The sequence below is a fragment of the Corythoichthys intestinalis genome, chromosome 8 (genome assembly GCF_030265065.1).
Source record: "Corythoichthys intestinalis isolate RoL2023-P3 chromosome 8, ASM3026506v1, whole genome shotgun sequence".
NCBI classification, from domain to species: domain Eukaryota; kingdom Metazoa; phylum Chordata; class Actinopteri; order Syngnathiformes; family Syngnathidae; genus Corythoichthys; species Corythoichthys intestinalis.
The window spans coordinates 7,360,301-7,383,103 of record NC_080402.1 but is presented as its reverse complement, the minus strand read 5'-3'; the positions used below and the strand labels follow the sequence as shown (position 1 = coordinate 7,383,103).

Sequence of the window (22,803 nt, the reverse complement as noted above, 5' to 3'; positions counted from 1 at the left end):
ATTATGTCTGTAACGTTAAAAAATACAATAAGAAAACGACTTAATTAGAAAAAATATATATATTAGGGCTGTCAAACGATTAAAAATTTTAATCGAGTTAATTACAGCTTAAAAATTAATAAATCGTAATTAATCACAATTCAAAGCATCTATAAAATATGCCATATTTTTCTGTAAATGATTGTTGGAATGAAAAGATAATGCACAAGACGGATATATACATTCAACATACGGTACATAAGTACTGTATTTGTTTATTATAACCACATATCAACAAGATGGCATTAACATTATTAACATTCTCTTAAAGCGATCCATGAATAGAAAGACTTGTAGTTCTTAAAGGATAAATGTTAGTACAAGTTATAGAAATTTTATATTAAAACCCCTCTTAATGTTTTCGTTTTATTAAAATTTGTAAAATTTTCATTCAAAAAATAAACTAGTAGCTCGCCATTGTTGATGTCATTGCCATGCTCACTCCCCAAACCCATAAAATCATTTGGACCTAAGCGCCAGCAGAGGGCGCCAAATAACAAAAAACAAGTAACAAGCGGACATTACACTTCTGTTATCTCAATCTGAGCGGGCCATGTGCGTTAATTGCGTCAAATATTTTAACGTGATTAATTTAGGGCTGTCAAAATTATCGCGTTAACGCGCGGTAATTAATTTTTTAAATTAATCACGTTAAAATAGTTGACGCAATTAACGCACATGTCCCGCTCAGAAAGTATTCTGCCTTTTGGTAAGTTTTACAGCAAGGCTTTTTGTGCTGTCCAACAGCGAACTCTTGTGGTCGCTTTGCGACATGGTTTATTGTTTTCAGTCCAGTTCAGTATGGCTACACGACGTCTCGGGCTGATAATGTTGTGCTTATATGATCCTTGGACAAGATTTGTCCGTAAGTATGGTTGTTGTAAAGAATGTACATATTATGTTAATAAGCGAAATGTTATATTTTTTGTATGAGACGCTTTTTGTTTATGTTTAGTTAACCTGTATAGCGTGCTAAGCTAACGTTGTTACTAATGCAATCCTTGTGTACTTTTTTTGTAGTTTTAAAGGGGACAATGGTTTGAGGCCAATTTATTAATAAATCAGATGAATAAGTAAGAAGTCTGATTATTAAGGCGTCGTTCACTAGCTGTCTAGCGTTGGAAAAAGTAGACACTTCGGAGTGAGGACAGCATAGACAGATTTAAATGACAGTAGAGTGAAATGCCCACTACAGTCCTTATGTACCGTATGTTGAATGTATATATCCATCTTGAGTCTTATCTTTCCATTCCAACAATTTATTTTACAGAATATATATATAATTTACAGAAAAATATGGCATATTTTATAGATGCTTTGAATTGCGATTAATTGCGATTAATTACGATTAATTAATTTTTAAGCTGTAATTAACTCGATTAAAATTTTTATTTGTTTGACAGCCCTAGATTAATTTAAAAAATTAATTACCGCCCGTTAACGCGATCATTTTGACAGCCCTAATATATATATATATAATATATATATATATATTAAAAATAGAGCTGTCCCGACTAGTCGACGTAGTCGATGACGTAAATCCGTCGACGAGCACAACATGCCGTCGATGGTTAATGAAGGGTTAAAAAAATTAAAGGTGGAAAGTTAGAATGTCGGATGCTCTGTTTGCAAGCGGGGAAAGCGGCACAAAGCCAAAAAAAGCGCACCAGAGTGTCCAAAACATTGCCTTATTTCATAGAAACAAAGGAGAGTACACTCTTCTGTCCTGTCTCTTCAATGCCAAGCTTGGCTGCACGTCGGCCGTGAATAAACACTTTATGCGCCTTCACGCAGTTTGTATTTTTTTATTTTTTTATTTTTTGTACACCAGAGGGTGCTGTCGCCTTACTAAATAATAATGTTTCATTGACAATGGGCCTATAAGTGCTATTAGTATTGTTCTTCATGCTAATTGAAAGGTTTATTTCATGTTATGGTTTATTTTATGGTATAGAAAATTATATAAGGTTAAAAGGTCATAAATATATACAGTATATACAGTGATTGCACTCAAGGGAGAGATTGTCAATGATAAGGTAATAAATTAAGGTAAAGGCAATTCATATAGGCAATTCATTGATATATAAATAAGGTTTAAAAGGAAAAAGGTGAAAAGTTTTTGTTAATTTCTAATTTTGTTGCTTTATTTGTGTGCACTGTAGCTCTTACGGTGTGTTTACATCAAGGATGGAATAAAAGTTGTAAACCATCAGTTTAAGAGACCATCTTTTCAATCGGGATGCTACACTAGTTAATTCTATCAGCATTTGAACTCATTGTTTATTTGTGATTTATTATTGTTATTTACGTGTTTATTTGTACTTTAATAAATGATTTGAGTGTTCCAATATGTTTTTTTTTAAATTGATAAGCGTCAACAAAAATTTCATTGCTAAATTAGTTAAAAAAAAATAAAAAAATAAAAAAATAAATAATAATTATTAGATTAGTAGACTAATCGTAAAAATAGTCGGCTGACTAATCGGGAGAAAATTAGTCGTTTGGGACAGCCCTAATTAAAAAAGGCATGGCCGATATTTTTTTGCCGATTCCGATACTTTGAAAATGACGTGATCATAACCCGATCGATCGGGATGCTGATCGATCGGGACATCTCTATTCCAAACTATATGGTTTCATGTACAGATGTAAATGTGCTGTGATGACACATTGTGGCTTTGAGTACTCCACAGCAAGATGCTGGATTTTAAAAAAATGTACAGTTTTCCGGACTATTATTAAGGGATTCCTTTCGGCTGGATATTCATACTGAAGTGACTGTTATTTATTGTGTGTTACGCCCGCAATGGTTCATGGGTAGTTGCGTCAACCATGACTAAGATTGGTGGTTGCCATTGTTATGTCCTGGTGTTTTCTGTTCAATACGGTCGCTATCTACTGGGTTCGTGCGGTGTATGGTGCACAGGAGCAGCAAATGTGATACACTCACCACAATACCGTACACAGATGGAAAAGCAATTGCGCATTAACCCCTTTATGGTGTCTATAAACTATTACTACACTACAGCTGCTTCTTTGAGGAAAATATGTTTTATCTGCCATTTGGTTATATTCCGTTCACGTGACACAAACCGAGCAACACCGGACCATACTGCTAGTACGTTTCTCAGAAAGAAGTGAGGTCTCACCTTCTGTCAAGCTTTCAGGTGAGTGTCTATACCACAGATTGGAGAGCGTCTCCATTATCCCGGTTTTCTTTCTGAACCTTAAACCAAAAAGACAAAAACATTTATTCAACATATTGGCCACCACTGTATTTATTGGCGTCGTAAATAGCATGAAAACACGGATAATGTACTAGCGCCGGCTAACTCATCAGGCTTTACCTCTGGCATATAAGTAGGGCGTCACTTAGCGCCTCCATAGCAGCATTCATGTCCTTTGGGTCAAAAGTCATGCCGGCTTGCATCACTAGAATGCTGCTGTACCCCATCGCGTGGTACATGCTCTGGCCCTTCCTGAAATATATTTTTCTCATACATCTTGTATTGTAGACAATATTTAACTGTGGAAGAGAGTAAAATGGAACTTACCAGGGTGCGAGAAGAGCCAATGCGTCTGCGAACCTGTTGTTAAGGAAGAGATCGAGGGCGCCGGAGCATTCCTTTAACGCCGCCTCTAAATCCATTGGTGGTGATCTTGAGGGAATGATTGAAATGTAGTCAAATGGAACGAATTGAATGAATGATTTGCAAAAAGAAAGGATCTATTTGTAATCCCAGTCACGCAAGGATCGCCACGGTTCAATCTTCCATGGCTTCTTCTTCTTCCTAATCTTTATTAATGATGTTGTCAGCAGCAAATCGAGGAACGAAATAAAGGAATTTCATGAATTATGTGGGCGAAATTTGTCATGAATTTCTCAAGACCACGCTATGCGTGACCGAGAATTGACTGTCGAGACGTTATGATCGTTCACGAAATTGAAGGTAATGACGAAAAACTAGAATTGAAAAATGTGTCATTAACTGAAACTACAGTGGGGCAAATAAGTATTTAGTCAACCACTAATTGTGCAAGTTCTCCCACTTGAAAATATTGGAGAAGCCTGTAATTTTCAACATGGGTAAACCTCAACCATGAGAGACAATGTGGGGGGAAAAAAAACAGAAAATCACATTGTTTGATTTTTAAAGACTTTATTTCCAAATTAGAGCGGAAAATAAGTATTTGGTCACCTACAAATAAGCAAGAGTTCTGGCTGTCAAAGAAGTCTAACTTTTTCTAACGAGGCTCCACTCATTACCTGTATTAATGGCACCTGTTTTATCTCATTATCGGTATAAAAGACACCTGTCCACAACCTCAGTCAGTCACACTCCAAACTCCACTATGGCCAAGACCAAAGAGCTGTCGAAGGACACCAGAGACAAAATTGTGGACCTGCACCAGGCTGGGAAGACTGAATCTGCAATAGGTAAAACGCTTGGTGTAAAGAAATCAACTGTGGTAGCAATTATTAGAAAATGGAAGACATACAAGACCACTGACAATCTCCCCTGATCTGGGGCTCCATGCAAGATCTCACCCCGTGGCGTCAAAATGATAACAAGAACGGTGAGCAAAAATCCCAGAACCACACGGGGGGACCTAGTGAATGACCTACAGAGAACTGGGACCACAGTAACAAAGGCTACTATCAGTAACACAATGCGTCGCCAGGGACTCAAATCCTGCACTGCCAGACGTGTCCCCCTGCTGAAGCCAGTACACATCCAGGCCTGTCTGCGGTTCGCTAGAGAGCATTTGGATGATCTAGAAGAGGACTGGGAGAATGTGTTATGGTCAGATGAAATCAAAATAGAACTTTTTGGTAGAAACACAGGTTCTCGTGTTTGGAGGAGAAAGAATACTGAATTGCATCCGAAGAACACCATACCCACTGTGAAGCATGGGGGTAAAGCTGTTTTTCTGCAAAGGGACCAGGACGACTGATCTGTGTAAAGGAAAGAATGAATGGGGCCATGTATCGAGAAATTTTGAGTGAAAATCCCCTTCCATCAGCAAGGGCATTGAAGATGAGAAGTGGCTGGGTCTTTCAGCATGACAATGATCCCAAACACATAGCCAGGGTAAGAAAGGAGTGGCTTCGTAAGAAGCATTTCGAGGTCCTGGAGTGGCCTAGCCAGTCTCCAGATCTCAACCCCATAGAAAATCTGTGGAAGGAGTTGAAAGTCCGTGTTGCCCAACGACAGCCCCAAAACATCACTGCTCTAGAGGTGATCTGATTGGACGAATGAGCCAAAATACCAGCAACAATGTGTGTGAAAAGCTTGTGAAGAGTTACAGAAAACGTTTGGCCTCCGTTATTGCCAACAAAGGGTACATAACAAAGTATTGAGATGAACTTTTGGTATTGACCAAATACTTATTTTCCACCATGATTTGCAAATAAATTCTTGAAAAATCAAACAATGTGATTTTCAGGGAGTTTTTTTTCCACATTCTGGCTCTCATGGTTGAAGTTTACCCATGTTGACAATTACAGGCCTCTAATATTTTCAAGTGGGAGAACTTGCACAGTTAGTGGTTGACTAAATACTTATTTTCCCCACTGCTTTTTGAGTTCTAGCCAATAGAACAAACTTCAACTTTCAAATGCTATGATTAAAAAAAAATCCTTTTTGTTTTTCATGTACAACTGAACCCTTACCAAACTGTGACCATTGTACCAAGGTACATACTGAAACACCCTACTATCTTGAAAATGCATACCTGTCAAGTTGTACGGTTTTGGCGTAATTACTAATTAATTACAGTTAGTACAGTAATTACTGTACTAACTTTAAAACTTTTAAATCATACTTTGGGGGGAAAAAATGTGAAAAAACATGTCTTATGTATCTCTTTCCAATGTTATATCTGAATAAATACATTAAAAACACTCACAAATTAAAAAAAAAATAAAAAATGGGGGTGGGGGGGTTCACTTATCACGAAAGGTTCTGGTCCCCACTAACCGTGAAAAACAATTGAACACTGTACTGCATTGGAACAAATGGTAAAAAATAATGTGATAAAAAAAAAAAAAAAAAAAGTATTTAGTGCCCTCTAGTGTGTATGTAGCATATTACAAAACGAACTCCCCTATTTCCTCTCTTTGGATGATGATATAACTGCTTAACAAAGTATTTACAATTCAGTAAACAAAACAATTCAATATAAAATGAATAAAATCACTTACAGCTTATTTCCAGAAGAGGTTTTGTCCATCTGGAAGCAGAGGAAAGCTTTAAAAATGAAAATTTGCCATGATAATACCCCATAACATTCATTTTAATGTCTAACAAAAAATAATTTAAGATGCAATTCAAAAGAATGACAAACCTGGTGCTGGGAATAGTCTTCAATCTCCATTTCGGAAGAGTACAAAGTTTTTCCGTACACCTAAGGATGAAGACAAAAAAGCTTCTTGGCAGGTCTTGGTCTCTACTCGGAGGATAAATGTTCATTAACGTTTCCATCTGTTGATTTTTATACTGGGCTAAGATTATGGGACCATCCCACTGTCGCATCTCCTGATGTTACACACGGCATCGCACAATCTGCTAGTTGTTTCACCATCTACTGTAAAAAGCAACCTATCCAGGAAGATCTGCAGTGTGAAATTGCAATTACCATTAGGCAATGTTCTCTCATGATATTCAAAAGGGCAATAAAAATACTAAAACAGGAAAGAAATTCTGTGGAAAACGTCTGTTTGATCATTTTCGAGCTTCTCCAGTCGACTGAATGATTTCATTTTGCGACATTAAAAGAGGTATTATTGTGATATAATGCACATTTATGTTCTAAAAGGTGAATGAATATGTTTCATGTAAATGTGTTACATTGCATTTCTTTGAAAATTGAGCTTAAAATATACTTTGAGGATTAATTTTTAACCAGTCAGGGACAGTGGTCATGACAGGGGAAATCCAAAAGTTATCATTAGCTTAACTTGTTCATTATATGATGTGTTAGGTAGTAATTGAAGGAAACTGATACTGAAAACACCTATTGACGGCAATAGACGTCCAACCCAACCCAAATACATCATTTGTGTCTCTAAACCAATAAATACATTGAATTTAGTTGCTATTGCCACTTCTGGGAGATGATTGGATGAAACTTTACCCATCGGAAATGAAGTCATGAGGTTTGGCAACTCCTATTTGCTCTTTTTGGCTCTTTGAAAATGGTTGACCAAACGCAACTTCAAAAAGGATGACGTAAAGTGCTCATTTCTCATAAAAAAAAAAAGATATTGACATTAAAAATAACTAATAAAAGCACGGAGTATCCCTGCCCAAAAAATGCACTTTTACTGGTGTTTTAACAGCGCAGCATTGTTTTTTAAAAAATTTTTTTGTGCCCAACAACAACAACAACAAAAATGCAGGTCTGAAGGGGTTAAATTTCTGTCTTTATTCCCCCCAATAATACAATTTTATTTTTTTGAAAAAAAAAAAAAAAAAAAACTATATATATATATATATATATATATATATATATATATATATATATATATATATATATATATAGCATATTTATTTATTTTTTTTTTTTTTCATGGCTTTTTTTTTTTTTAATAATAATTTTTTAAAATTCTTTTATTTGTTACTATTGAAAATATTTTTCCCTACACAAAATAAACTCATTCATTTTATTTCTAATTATTTCTATGCACTGAACATGAATATATGTTTATTCTCTATCTCAAAATATGTGATGGCAACAATAATACCGTACTACAATTGGATGTCAAATAGGGGACGCAAAATACTGTCCCAAGGGCCGCAATTGGCCCATGAGCCACAAGTTCAATACGCTTGCCCTTTATGAATGTAATAAAAAAAAAAAAAGTATAAAAAAAAAAGGGAAAAAAACCTAATCGCACAAGAAAGTTAAAATTCTATGAATAATTTAAACACTTCAATTTAACTTGAAGGCCATGATTTCCACTTTGTTCAAATGCTACTAAAGTACCCACAATTCCCTGCCCTCCCCAACTTGCATTTTGTATTACGAAAATAAACATTTACCCCATACTTCAAAATAAAATAGCACACATTTAGTTAGTGGGTCAACATATTGAAATAATTTGACAAAAAAAAAAAAACCCACATCGTTTTAAAATGTTTTTTCCCCCCACAAAGATCACGACTAGAATTGTTTGCGTCACTTTACTACATTACCCACAATCCCCAGCGAGCGGTACTTTCATTATTAAATTTCCGGTCAACATGGCAGCTTCGAAGCCTGATACGGATTCCGTTTCAAACATCCCAGAATACGAGTACGGCAACGCAAACACCACTACGATTCACATTGATTCCTTCAGAAAAGAGTGGCTGAAAAGACTACAGCCGTCAGAATACTCCTACACCGCCGAGGACGAAGACACATTTCACGCCAACTTCGCTCACGAGACTGGAATCAGCGTGGATACGATGCGGGAGCTTCAAAAAGTCTGCAGGTACTTCCAAAACATTACACTTTACGTCTTATGCACCGAATGCAGTCAGGAACCAACATGTTGTTGTCGCACCCCTTCCTGCACACCTGCTGTAATCGGGAGGTAGACAACCTCCACAGCTGATTAGGCAAAAAGTAATGAAGTAATGTTGCTAACAAAATCTATTAGAATAGTGTCTACGTTAGCTCACTAGCTGCCATTGACATCCAATTCATTTTGACTGAAACCTGGGCATTCACAGACAGTTTTTTGTGGGCATTTGCACTTCCTGTTAATTTTGGTGGCATTTACAGGTTACTTCCATTTGATTTCCGGTTACTGAAAAGAAAGTGACTCAAAAGTAAATCCCCTCAAATCAACAGGAAGTGACCTGTAAATGCCCCCAAATCAATAGACCCTACTCACCAACGTCACAGAATGACGTGTCGCTGTATCCGGCCGCCATATTGTCCGTCTTTGTTTATCCGTATTCTCAATGGTTTCAATTTGTCGTGCAATTTATAGTGCAATTCATGGAAGGCCTGGTGCTTTAAGACGCTGTAAACTCATTGGATGCGTTGCATAAAAGGCGTTATGTGAAAAAGCTTCAGTCTATCCATTCGCCAGATCCATATTTGATGCCTAAATCGATATTTTTCGACCCGCTGTCTTCGCGGTCTCTGCCTAACATCTGCTACCCTGATATCTACAACTATCTTGTCCACACAAAATCAGCCTATTCTCATGTAACTTTGAAAAACTTCACTCTAAGCAGCATTACCCCGTGTGACCCTTTACTTCCAATTTTCTAAAATGGCGGCAATCAATAAAAAAAAAAAGTTGACTGCGATGGCCGACGCTTCAAGGATAGGTGGATATTGGACTATTTCTTCAATATAACACGCAACAACTGTGTCCGCCTCATTTGCAAAGAGGCAGTCGGTGTTTTCAAAGAGTTCGATGTGACGCGATATTACCAAACAAGACACGCTAACATGTACGACAACATTACAGGGAAGATACGCAGCGAGAAATTATAGCAACTTGAAGCTAGTTTAATTTCACAGCAGCAGTATTTCGCAAGAGGCCGGGTGTCGAAAGAGAACGCCACAAAGACGAGACTGTTGAAATTATGAATTTAAAAAAATAATAAAGCAAATGTGACACACAGAAGGGCTTGCTAAAATTTGTTTAAATATATTGTTCTATGTAAATCTGCCAAGGTAGCCCCCGCCGCATTTTTACCACACCAAATCTGGCCCCCTTTGCAAAAGGTTTGGACACACCTGTTTAACTGATGATCCGTAGACGAGGGCAGCTTCTTTCACTTGGTACCAGCTAAATATTATTCAAAATGTAATGATGGTGGAAGAAATAAGCATCTTGAATTTGAAACTGTATGTTGTCGGCGATTAGCCTCGCAATGATCTTAATTGTGGTTGTCAGCCCAAAACCCTCTAAATATATATTAAATGCATCTTACCAGGTATAAAATGACTACTACATAATCTGTGGTAATCGTTTGGAGCCCAGTTTTCTCGTCGAATTGCAGCAGTCCATCTCGCTCTCCTCTCTGGGTCTCTCGGAATACGGTAGAACTTCAAGTCTCTCCGTCTATCTTCTCTGTTATTGCAACCAACCGCCACACACGCCTTCACCATTTTGATTATTAATGTTAACGAGCAGAATAACACGCCATAATAGGAGGAATTTACATAGCGGTAATGCATCAACATGACGAGTAGACTGACGCTAAAAAAATAAGTAAAAAATATAAAAATGGCTTACGTCTTTGTCCTCTGAAAGACCATGCCAACCCAACATAATGTTTACTGCATATGAAACGTGGATGGATTCGCCGAGCTGGAGTTAAAGTCCGCGCAAGTTGATTCGGTCTTCACATTTTTTTCCTCCCGAGTTTTTGGTTTCCGGAAACGGATGAAGAAAACATCCTTCATGTGTCGTGATGTCTAGAGTCGTTTCTACAAGTTCCAAAAAAGCAATGCGTGATCGGCATGTTCGTTTTTGAAAGATTACCGGAGAAAAGTAGCACTAATTACGTTGTGTCAATGCAAGGGCGGGTCTATAATGTCCCACTTCGGCTTAACTTCCGCTTTACGATGCGACGTCAAGGTCTAAAAATAGCCTGCGTGCGTTACGCCATTGACCTGCAAATGCCCCGAAATCAAAAGGAAGTGACAAAAATATCAACCACAAATGACCTGAAATGGCCCAAATTTAACTCAATGGCTGCCGTTGACGTCCAATCCTTTTGAAGTGGAAAGGATGATCATGGACGGCAGTCGAAATCCAATTCATTTTGAATGAATTGGACATCTAGCGCCGTCAATGGCACTGAAACCAGAGCATTCACAGCCAGTCTTTTGTGGGCATTTACAGGTCACTTCCTGTTCATTTTAGGATATTTACAGGTTACTTCCTGTTGATTTTGAGTCACATTTGGAAACATTCTTCAGTCACTCCCCTTTTCAGTTACCCAAAATCAACAGGAAGTGACCTGTAAGTGCCCCCAAAAATCAACAGGAAGTTACCTGTAAACGCCCACAAAAATCAACAGGAAGTGACCCGTAAACGCCCCCAAAAATCAACAGGAAGTGACCCGTAAACGCCCCAAAAAATCAACAGGAAGTGACCACCCAATCAATTCATATGAGAACATTCTTGAGTCACTCCCCTTTTCAGTTACCTAAAGTCAAGAGGAAGTGACCGGTATTTGCTCCAAAATCAACAGGAATTGACGCATACGTGCCCCATAATCAACCGGAAGTGACCGGTAAGTGCCCCCAAAGTCGACCGGAAGTGACCTGCAAGTGCCCCCAAAGTCGACCGGAAGTGACCTGCGAGTGCCCCCAAAGTCGACCGGAAGTGACCTGCGAGTGCCCCCAAAGTCGACCAGGAGTGACCCGCGAGTGCCCCCAAAGTCGACCGGTAGTGACCCGCCAGTGCCCCCAAGGTCAGCCGGGAGTGACCCGCCAGTGCCCCCAAGATCAACCGGAATTGACCCGCGTGCACCCAAAGTCAACCCGGAAGTGACCCGCCAGTGCCCCCAAAGTCAACCCGGAAGTGACCCGCCAGTGCCCCCAAAGTCAACCCGGAAGTGACCCGCCAGTGCCCCCAAAGTCAACCCGGAAGTGACACACAAGAGCCCCCAAAGTCAACCGGAAGTGACCCACAAGAGCCCCCAAAATTGACCGGATGTGACCCCTCAGAGCCCCCAAAGTTGAGCGTGAGTAACCCGCAGGTGCCCCCAAAGTCTACCGGAAGTGCACCCAAAGTCGACAGGGAGTGAAGCGCGCGTACCCCCAAAGTCGACCGGAAGTGACCCGCAAGTGCCCCCAAAGTCGACCGGAAGTGACCCGAGCGTACCCCCAAAGTCGACAGGGAGTGACCCGTAAGTGCCCCCAAAGTCCAGCGTGAGTAACCCGCAGGTGCCCCCAAAGTCGACCGGAAGTGCCCCCAAAGTTGACTGGAAGTGACCCGAGCATACCCCCAAAGTCGACAGGGAGTGACCCGTAAGTGCCCCCAAAGTTGAGCGTGAGTAATCCGCAGGTGCCCCCAAAGTCGACCGGAAGTGCCCCCAAAGTCGACAGGGAGTGGAGCGCGCGTACCCCCAAAGTCAACCGGAAGTGACCAGCGCGTACCCCCAAAGTCGACCGGAAGTGACCCGCAAGTGCCCCCAAAGTCGACTGGAAGTGACCCGCAAGTGCCCCCTAAGTCGACCGGAAGTGACCTGCAAGTGCCCCCAAAGTTGACCGGAAGTGACCCGCCAGTGCCCCCAAGGTCAAACGGGAGTGACCCGAGCGTACCCCCAAAGTCGACAGCGAGTGACCCGTAAGTGCCCCCAAAGTCAAACGGAAGTGACTTGTTAGTGTCCCCAAAGTCAACCGGAAGTGAGCCGTAAGTGCCCCCAAGTCAACCGGAAGTTAACAACCATAGACGTCGAATCCGTTTAAACGGATTCGGCGTCTACTAGTGATCAACTCATTCCAATTCACAGCAGAGGAATGATGGAGTAGACTCAACCCATTTCTTTCTTGTCGTTTCACCTTTTAAATAGCATCTCCTCGCTTCGCTGCCATCCCGAGGACGAGCAGCCTGACCCAGAAGTCGTACCTGAAGACTCCATACTAAAAACTCTCGTGTAGGACTTTTATTATGCTACGACGTTGTCCATTTCCAGCTTGGAACCACGTTGATGATTTCTCAATTTTATTTTCAGGGAAAGGAAGAAAAAACAAGATTACAAATCAACGCTAAAAATTAGCAAAAACAGACACGAACTGTACGCGGATGAGCAGGTGAGTTGAAAACGACGGCGATCTAAATGTTTTTTTTTTTTTTTTTTTTTTTAAGAGTTCTGTTTCTAATTTTTTAAGAGTTCTGTTTCTACATTTTTTCAGGAGCGACTGGCCACTACGATGAACCCAGAAGCCGCGGAAAATCGGGTCCCCGAAGGAGACGTCATTCTGACCGTTAACGTGTACTATCCAGCTACATTCGAAAAGGTGTGGAGACCTAGTACAAACCTGTTGTAATACACTAAGCGTTTTAACTCATTAACTGCTATTGGCACCGGGGAAAAAAACGTACGGTTCTGATTTGACAAAAACTTACCTATACATTTCCAATGGCACCTTCCACTCCTGTTGATTTCCAACTCAGACCTGTAAGTATCTCCATGGGTGTTCATTATTTTTGACCATAAAAAAAAAAAAAAAATCCCCAAAATCAACAAAAATTGATCACGGAATGCCCCAAAATAATCAGAAAGTGACCTGTGAGTGCCCCAAAACCAACTAATCACCTGAAATCACGAATCAGATTGCCCCATTCTTTGCCTATGGCACCTTCCGTATCCAAGAAAAAATTGAAATTTACTCTTGGTAATTTTCAGCTCTCGATTGGTGGTCATTAATTTTGACAAAAAAAAAAAAACCTTCAAAAAAACAACTTCAAATAGCAAAAAAAAAAAACAAAACAAAAAAAAACAGGAAGTGACCCATTAATGCCCTAAAAGCAACAAGACGAAACATGAAATCAACAATCAAAATACAGAAAAAACTTCTGGATTGGAGTACATTTTTTTTTTCTTTACCCCCCCCCCCCCAACAAAAACAAAAAACGAATCAAAAAAACTTGAAATTTCACAAAATGACCAGGAAGTGAACCGGGAATACCCCCACTGAAAGTGACCTGAAATCAACAATAAAATTACAGCACTCTATTGGTGGTTATTATTTTTGACCAAAAAACACCCCCAAAAAACTTTCTCAAAATTGCCCCAAAATGAACAGGAATTGCACTGGGAATACCCCTCCCCCAAAGCAAGAGAAAGTGACCTGAAATCAACAATCAAAATACAGCAAAAATCTTGATTGGTGGTCTTTTAAAAAAAAAAATATATATATATATATCAGAAAGTGACCTGAAATCAACAAAAAAATTACAGCAAAAAATCTCTCATGGTGGTCATTATTTTTTACCAACCCTCCAGCTCCCCCCAAAACTTACCCAAATTGCCAAAAGAAGAACAGGAAGTGACTCGGGAATGCCCCAATATCAACAGGAAGTGATCTGAGACAACAAATTGCAGCAAAAAAAAAGACCAAAAAGTGACCTGGGAATAGCCGCAAAATCAACAGAAAGTGATTGGAAATCAACAATCAGATTAGGGCAAAAACTATATTGGTGGTTATTATTTTTGACCAACCCCCCGAAACTTACTCGAATTGCCCCAAAAGGAACAGGAAGTGAACCGGGAATACCTCATAATCATCAGAAAGTGACCTGCAAGCGCCCAAAATCAACAAAAAGTGATATCAACCAAATTACCCCATTCACTTCCAATGGCACCTTCCACTCCCATGAAAAAAAAAATACATTCACTCTTACTGATTTTCAACTTGAAGCTACACAAAAACTCTATCAGTAGTAGTTATTTTTGACCAAAAATTATATATAGTGCCTCTAACTGCCACAAAATAATCAAAAAGTGACCCAAAATCAACAGAAAGTGACCTAAAATCAACAATAAAATTACAGCAAAAAAATCTTTCATGGTGGTCATTATTTTTGACCAAACCCCCCCCCTCAAAAACGGACTCGAATTGCCCCAAAATCATCAGAAACTGACCTGAAATCAACCAAATTACCCTATTCATTTCCAATGGCACCGTCCACTCTCATGAAAAAAAAAATTGCATTCGCTCTTACTGATTTTCAACTTGGACCTACAAAAAATCTAATGGAGGTCATTATTTTTTACCACAAAATACAGTATATATACTTCCTTGAATTGCCCCAAAATCAACAGGATGTGATCTGAAATCAACAATTAACAGCAAAAAATCTTGATTGGTGTTTTTTTTTTTGTTTTAACCACAAAAACAAAAGACACTTACTCAAAATTCCTCAAAATCAACATAAAGTAACCTGAAATAAACTAAATTACAGCAACAATTCTCTATTGGTCGTTATTATTTTTGACCTAAAAAAAAAACCTATTCGAATTGCCCCAAAATGAATAGGAAGTGAACCGGGAATGCCCCAAAATCAACAGAAAGTGATCCGCAAGGTCCCAAAACCAACATAATATTAAAAAATCACTAGGAAGTGAATAAGAATGCCCCTGAAATCAACATTTAAATTAAAGCAAAAAATCTGTACTGGTGGTCATTGTTTTTGACCAAAATACATGGTATGTATACTTCCTTGAATTGCCCTGAAATCAACAAACTAAAGCAAAAAAATCTCGATTGGTGTTTTTGTTTTTCTTTTACCAGAAAAACTCAAAATTCCCCAAAACCAACGTAAAGTGACCTGACATCAACTATCAAATTACAGCAACAAATTCTCTATTGGTCATTTTGAATGCCCCAAAATCATCAGAAAGTGACCCGCAAGTGCCCAAAACCAACAAAATATGAAAAAAATCACTAGGAAGTGAATGGGAATGCCTCTGAAATCAACATTTAACTTACAGCAAAAAATCTGTACTGGTGGTCATTGTTTTTGACCCAAAAATACGGTATGTATTTGAGATGTCCCGATTGATCGGGATGCCAATCGATTGGGTCCGAGCACGTCATTTTCAAAGTATCGGAATCGGCAAAAAAATATTGGACATGCCTTTTTTAAATTATATTTTATAATCGTTTTCTAATTGTATGTAATGTTACAGATAAAATGTCTTACACTCATCCAGAGTCTTTAGTTTTAGCTTAAAGTAGGGCTATCAAATTTATTGAGTTAACGACGGTAATAACATTTAAATATTGAACGCAATTAACGCATGCGCTGCACGACCCACTCACGCATTGTCACGTTCAATCTATAATGGCACCATTTTACGTATGCATAGAGTTAAAAGGCAACGTAAAATGAGTAGAGAGAATTTTGGTAGCCTTTGAAGCCTTTTTTTAATTGGGTAAAGCCTTACAATCCCTCTCTCAACAATTAGAAATATCGTGGGAGGCAATGTGGGGAAGAAAGGTAGTAGTTGATCATTTTCTTAACACCCTATGTTATTTCCCAATGGAGAGAAGATATATCAATTGGTACCACTACGCACAGTCATGGTTGCACTTCGCATCATGCATTTGGGCAGAACAGTTAAATGGCTTCAGTATCATTTACTGAAAGCTCAACAAATACACTAGATGGAAATATTTAGTCACAATATACAAAGTCACATTTATCCTTTAAGAATTACAAGTCTTTCTATCCGTGGATCCCTCTCACAGAAAGAATGTTAATAATGTAAATGCCATCTTGAGGATTTATTGTCATAACAAATACAGTACTTGTGTACTGTATGTTGAATGTATATATCCGTCCGAGTTTTATTCATTTTTTTCTTAATGCATTGCCAAAATGTATATGATCGGGAATGATTGGAATTAAATCTGGAGCAAAAAAAGCAATCGTATCGGGAAATATCGGGATCGGCAGATACTCAAACTAAAACGATCGGGATTGGATTGGGAGCAAAAAAACATGATCGGAACAACCCTAGTATGTATACTTCCTTGAATTGTCCTAAAATCCACAGGAAGTGATGGTAAATCAACAAATTAAATCACGCAATCTTTATTGGTGGTCATTTATTTTTGACCAAAAAACAAACGAACAAACAAAAACTTACTCCAATTGCCCCAAAATCAATAGGAAGTGACATGAAATCAACAATCAAGTTTCCCTATTCATATCCAACTCCTGCGTATTTTTGTAGTCAAAATTTGGATTATCAATTAGCGTTTTTGCTTTTTTTTTCCCACCCCATGTAAGTTCTGCTACGTTCGGCCCCACGTGACCCTGTTGCTACTGGGCTCCCAAAAACTAACGGAACTACGGGACGCCATTTGCTGCGCTAGCGACTTGCAGGTGTACGGCGAGTTCAGCAACAATCCCGACGTGGCGCCAGATTTCGTCAGCAAAGTGAGCGCCGTTCAAACAACCGTTCCGTCCCTCGCCTATTGAACTTCTAACCCTCAGGTCGTTTTGTCTTACAGGACCACTACAAATCCGCATTCTTTTTCCTTGAAGGCGTGTTTTATAACGACATGCGCTACCCGGAGTGCCGCGACATCAGCCAGTAAGTTTGAATGGGTTCTTTTGTCGCTTATTCCAACTGGGGTCTCTCGGACAAACGCGGGCTCTCATGAATGAAAAGCCCTTGAATAATTATTCTGACAGATTTATCAATAAAACAGTCGATGTGATCGGAACTGTAAAAGCGTTAAAGTCCCCCTCGTTTGTGGGGGAATTACGTAAAGCCGTCAAAATCCAGATGGTGTTTTGTCCACGCTAAAAATACTGTACACCTACGATGGAAGTTGTGTCATGAAATATTCAATGAAGCGAAGAATTGCTTTTGGTTGGCAAAATTGGAGAATACTCTCCATTGAACGGTGTTATGTAATCATCTTTGCAGGACCACGATCACATGGGCCAAGGCTAACAAATTCCCCTCGTACACCCAGGCCAATATGGAGGACACCACGCTTGTGGATCTCAAGGTGAAAGTGGGCTTCCCCTACCTCTACTGTCACCAAGGCGACTGCGAGCACGTTGTCATCATTACGGATGTCAGGTAAAATGACAGCGCCCTCTTTCGTTTTTTTGTTCTAAAATCAAACTGATTTGATGCAGGAAGTTTTGCCTTTTAGCTTCATTTTTGGTACAATTTTTTTTTTCAAAATCATTATTTTGTTTAAAGGGAACCTCGGACTTAGACTTGTAGGCTCTAAAAAGCCACAATGGTTCTCTTTTACTAAAATACACTACCGTTCAAAAGTATGGGGTCACTTAGAAATTTACTCCTTTTTGAAAGAAAAGCAGTTTTTTCCAATGGAAATAACATTCAATTATATACAATACAATACAATATACAGTGGGGCAAATAAGTATTTAGTCAACCACAAATTGTGCAAGTTCTCCTACTTGAAAAGATTAGAGAGGCCTGTAATTGTCAACTTGTGGGAATGTGGGAAAAAAAACTGAAAATCACATTGTTTGATTTTTAAAGAATTTATTTCCAAATTAGAGTGGAAAACAAAGTATTTGGTCACCTACAAACAAGCAAGATTTCTGGTTGTCAAAGAGGTCTAACTTCTAACGAGGCTCCACTTGTTACCTGTATTAATGGCACCTGTTATTATCGGTATAAAAGACACCTGTCCACAACTTCAGTCAGTCACACGCCAAACTCCACTATGGCCAAGACCAAAGAGCTGTCGAAGGACACCAGAGACAAAATTGTAGACCTGCACCAGGCTGGTAAGACTGAATCTGCAATTGGTAAAACTCTTGGTGTAAAGAAATCAACTGTGGGAGCAATTATTAGAAAATGAAAGACATACAAGACCACTGATAATCCTCCCTTGATCTGGGGCTCCATGCAAGATCTCACCCCGTGGCGTCAAAATGGTAACAAGAACGGTGAGCAAAAATCCCAGAACCACACGGGGGGACCTAGTGAATGACCTACAGAGAACTGGGACCACAGTAACAAAGGCTACTATCAGTAACACAATGCGTCGCCAGGGACTCAAATCCTGCACTGCCTGACGTGTCCCACTGCTGAAGCCAGTACACATCCAGGCATGTCTGCGGTTCGCTAGAGAGCATTTGGATGATCTAGAAGAGGACTGGGAGAATGTGTTAGGGTCAGATGAAATCAAAATAGAACTTTTTGGTAGAAACACAGGTTCTCGTGTGTGGAGGAGAAAGAATACTGAATTGCATCCGAAGAACACCATACCAACTGTGAAGCATGAGGGTGGAAACATCATGCTTTGGGGCTGTTTTTCTGCAAAGGGACCAGGACGACTGATCTGTGTAAAGGAAAGAATGAATGGTGCCATGTATCGAGAGATTTTGAGCGAAACTCTCCTTCGATCAGCAAGGGCATTGAAGATGAGACGTGGCTGGGTCTTTCAGCATGACAATGATCCCAAACACACAGCCAGGGCAACAAAGGAGTGGCTTCGTAAGAAGCATTTCAAGGTCTGGCCTAGCCAGTCTCCAGATCTCAATCCCATAGAAAATTTGTGGAGGGATTTGAAAGTCCGTGTTGCCCAACGACAGCCCCCAAAAAAACCACTGCTCCAGAGGAGATCTGCATGAAGGAATGGGCCAAAATACCAGCAACAGTGTGTGAAAAGCTTGTGAAGAGTTACAGAAAACGTTTGGCCTCCGTTATTGCCAACAAAGGGTACATAACTAAGTATTGAGATGAACCTTTGGTGTTTACCAAATACTTATTTTCCACCATGATTTGCAAATAAATGCTTTAAAAATCAAATAATGTGATTTTCATTTTTTTCCCCACATTCTGTCTCTCATGGTTGAGGTTTACCCATGTTGACAATTACAGGCCTAATATTTTCAAGTGGGAGAACTTGCACAATTAGTGGTTGACTAAATACTTATTTGCCCCACTGTATGGACTTTTTTCAAGATCGGCCATCAGCCAATATACAGCCGATATAATAGAAGAACTTATGTTAGCTGCTTGGATGCTAATCTTTTTCTACCAATATGCTAGCTAGCTACTATATCAGGCCCATATATGGAGTTTTTTCATGATTGCTTGATATCAGTCGATATAATAAAATATTGTTCACAGTTTTGGTGGTTCTTTAAAGGCCGACCGATATATCGGGCTGATTTATGGACTTTTTCAAGACCAGCCAATAATAGCCGATTAAATAGAAGAACTTAGGTTAGTTGCTTGGATGCTAATCTTATAATGTTGACCGATATGTTGGCTAGCTACTATATTGGGCCCATATATGGACTTTTTTTCAAAAACGCCCGATAACGGTCGATATAATAATGTTTAACTGTTTGGTGATCTTTCATATAAAGGTCGACCGATATATCGGGGGCAATAGATGGAATTTTTCAAGATCGAACGTTATATAATAACATTTAACAGTTTGAGTGGGGATCTTTCTTATAAAGGTCGATTGATATATCTGGGCAATAGACGGATTTTTTTTCCAAGATCGGCCGATATATAGCCAATATAATTGAATTGAATAACTGTAGGGCTGTCCCAAACGACTAATTTTCTCCCGATTAGTCAGCCGACTATTTTTACGATTAGTCGACTAATCTAATAATTATTTTTTTGTTTTGTTTTGTTTTTTTTACTAATTTAGCAATGAAATTTTTGTTGACACTTATCAATTCACAAAAAACATATTGGAACACTCAAATTATTTATTAAAGTACAAATAAACACGTAAATAACAATAATAAATCACAAATAAACAATGAGTTCAAATGCTGATAGAATTAACTAGTGTAGCATCCCGATTGAAAAGATGGTCTCTTAAACTGATGGTTTACAACTTTTATTCCATCCTTGATGTGAACACACTGTAAGAGCTACGGTGCACACAAATAAAGCAACAAAATTAGAAATTAACAAAAACTTTTCACCTTTTTCCTTTTAAACCTTATTTATATATCAATGAATTGCCTATATGAATTGCCTTTACCTTAATTTATTACCTTATCATTGACAATCTCTCCCTTGAGTGCAATCACTGTATATACTGTATATATTTATGACCTTTTAACCTTATATAATTTTCTATACCATAAAATAAACCATAACATGAAATAAACCTTTCAATTAGCATGAAGAATAATACTAATAGCACTTATAGGCCCATTGTCAATGAAACATTATTATTTAGTAAGGCGACAGCACCCTCTGGTGTACAAAAAATAAAAATAAAAAAAAATACAAACTGCGTGAAGGCGCATGAAGTGTTTATTCACGGCCGACGTGCAGCCAAGCTTGGCATTGAAGAGACAGGACAGAAGAGTGTACTCTCCTTTGTTTCTATGAAATAAGGCAATGTTTTGGACACTCTGGTGCGCTTTTTTTGGCTTTGTGCCGCTTTCCCCGCTTGCAAACAGAGCATCCGACATTCTAACTTTCCACGCATATATTTTTTTAACCCTTCATTAACCGTCGACGGGATGTTGTGCTCGTCGACGGATTTACGTCATCGATGACGTCGACTGTCGACTCGTCGGGACAGCTCTAAATAACTGTGATGTTCACTGTTTGGGTGGCGAACTTTCTGATAAAGGTCGACAGATATATCTGGCCCATATATGGACTTTTTTCAAGATCGCTAGATATCGGTCTATACGATAAAATAACTTATGTTCACGGTTTGGGTGGCAAACTTTCTTAAAGTTCCACCGATATACCGGTCCCATATATGGACTTTTTTCAAGATCGCCTGATATCGGTCGATATAATAACTGATGTTCACTGTTTGGTTGGTGAACTTTCTGATGAAGGTCGACCGATATATCGGGTCGATATATGGACTTTTTTTTCTTTTTCAAGATCTGCCAATATATCAATTATGATTTTACATCACTTAGTGGCCAGTGTAGCAAAAAGGAAGTAGCTGACGAAAAATGTAACTTCTTGGATAGACATTTATAGAATGAGTGTTTCTTTTCATAAACAACCTGCTTAAAAAATCATAGTTACTAAATCGGCTTTAGACATTGGGAATCGGCTGAATCATTTTCTGAAAACTGGTTTTGGAATCGGCCTTTCAAAATCCCATGTCGGTGGACGTCTCGCAGTTTTGAAATCTAGCACAGAAATTCTGTAGGGAAAAAAAGTTGACTAATAACCCAACTGATTTTGACATTCTCACAATCTCAAACGTAAAACCAACACATTCCTAAGATGCCATTGAGGTTACTCAGTGGTCCGTTTCTCCCAATTCCGCTGGCTTGCGTGTAACATGGTTTAAAAAAAAAAAAAAAAAGGTCTAGCAACATTTCCTATGACGACTTTTTAATCAAAATCCTCAGACTGACGTCTGAAAATAACCTAGTTAATGTCATAAACATAAGAGGTGTTTGACCACCAAGCCTCCGTGACCAAACGGAGTCACACACACAGCGACTGATGAATGAACTCCAGCGTTGTGCCTCCGCCAAGCGAATCATCTTGCGGCCACTCGGCCTCGTACGTGACGCGCTCGGGATCCCCTGTAGTATCGGCTGATCATGAAAAACCACCGCGCACATGAAAGCTGCCCCTTGAAAGTCAAATCAGCTGATGGCGCGCGTCCAATGAAACGTTTGGTTTGTGTACTTGCAGGCTGACGCACAAGGACGACTGCCTGGACAGGACGTTGTACCCGATGCTAATACACAAACATCGGATCGCGACGCAGAAATGCGCCGTTTGTTACACGTTCATCGCCAGGTGCGTGCTAAAATATTTTGTAATAGCTAATTTTGTCGTCACGGTTGCTGTTTTTTCGCCTTTCAGGTGGTGCACGGTCGGCGACCAGTTCGCGCCGAGTCACCCGTGTCTGTTTTGCGACAAGTGCTTTCGCAAGCTGCACTACGACGCCGACGGGAACAAGCTGGGAGAATTTTTGGCTTATCCTTACGTGGATCGCGGCGCTTTCAACTGATGTTTTTTGTGTTGTTGTTTGTAGTACACTTTTTTTCGGTATAGTTGTAAAATTGTAAATACGGAAATCATGTTGACTTGGTGGCCAAAGATTTAAGCTAAAAAAATCATGTTACTCAACAGCACTTTCAAATGTTTTTTTTTTTTTTTTGATCGGCGACTTCCTGTTTTGATGAATGTTTTTGAGAAAATCGTAATAAAGCTAATACTAGACTTGCACGATACTGTATATCGTTTGAGCATCTCCATCGCAGGATGTTCGATTTTTTTTTCCTAAACACATGTGCGATTAAAGTATGTAAAAAAATGTCAA

At 39.2% G+C, this 22,803-nt stretch overlaps 2 protein-coding genes across 6 annotated transcripts in view; one reads left to right on the top strand and one right to left on the bottom strand.

Annotated features, from left to right (window-relative positions):
• LOC130920340 (tetratricopeptide repeat protein 39B-like) overlaps window positions 1–8,597 on the bottom strand; it is a 17,959-nt gene extending 9,362 nt beyond the window's left edge. The window contains exons 1-6 of one of the 4 annotated variants that reach the window (XM_057843478.1): window positions 8,544–8,597; window positions 6,388–6,447; window positions 6,245–6,273; window positions 3,594–3,698; window positions 3,387–3,518; window positions 3,189–3,265 (exon numbers count right to left, since the gene is read on the bottom strand). In XM_057843478.1, the coding sequence (XP_057699461.1) occupies window positions 3,189–3,265; window positions 3,387–3,518; window positions 3,594–3,698; window positions 6,245–6,273; window positions 6,388–6,417 (373 nt within the window). In that variant the 5' untranslated portion in view covers window positions 6,418–6,447; window positions 8,544–8,597. Of the gene's footprint in view, window positions 1–3,188; window positions 3,266–3,386; window positions 3,519–3,593; window positions 3,699–6,244; window positions 6,291–6,387; window positions 6,681–8,543 lie in introns of those variants that run through there. The other 3 variants (XM_057843477.1, XM_057843476.1, XM_057843480.1) reach the window with 3 other exon arrangements.
• On the top strand, window positions 8,249–22,803 carry snapc3 (small nuclear RNA activating complex, polypeptide 3). 2 transcript variants are annotated; one of them, XM_057843481.1, is made up of 9 exons: window positions 8,252–8,518; window positions 12,576–12,659; window positions 12,738–12,816; window positions 12,919–13,023; window positions 16,805–16,954; window positions 17,029–17,111; window positions 17,451–17,609; window positions 22,170–22,277; window positions 22,344–22,803. In XM_057843481.1, the coding sequence occupies exons 1-9, from the start codon at window positions 8,286–8,288 to the stop codon at window positions 22,489–22,491; spliced, it is 1,149 nt and encodes a 382-aa protein (XP_057699464.1). In that variant the 5' UTR covers window positions 8,252–8,285; the 3' UTR covers window positions 22,492–22,803. The 2 variants fall into 2 exon arrangements, with proteins under 2 accessions (XP_057699465.1, XP_057699464.1); XM_057843482.1 differs by lacking the exon at window positions 12,576–12,659 and having other exon boundaries at window positions 8,249–8,518.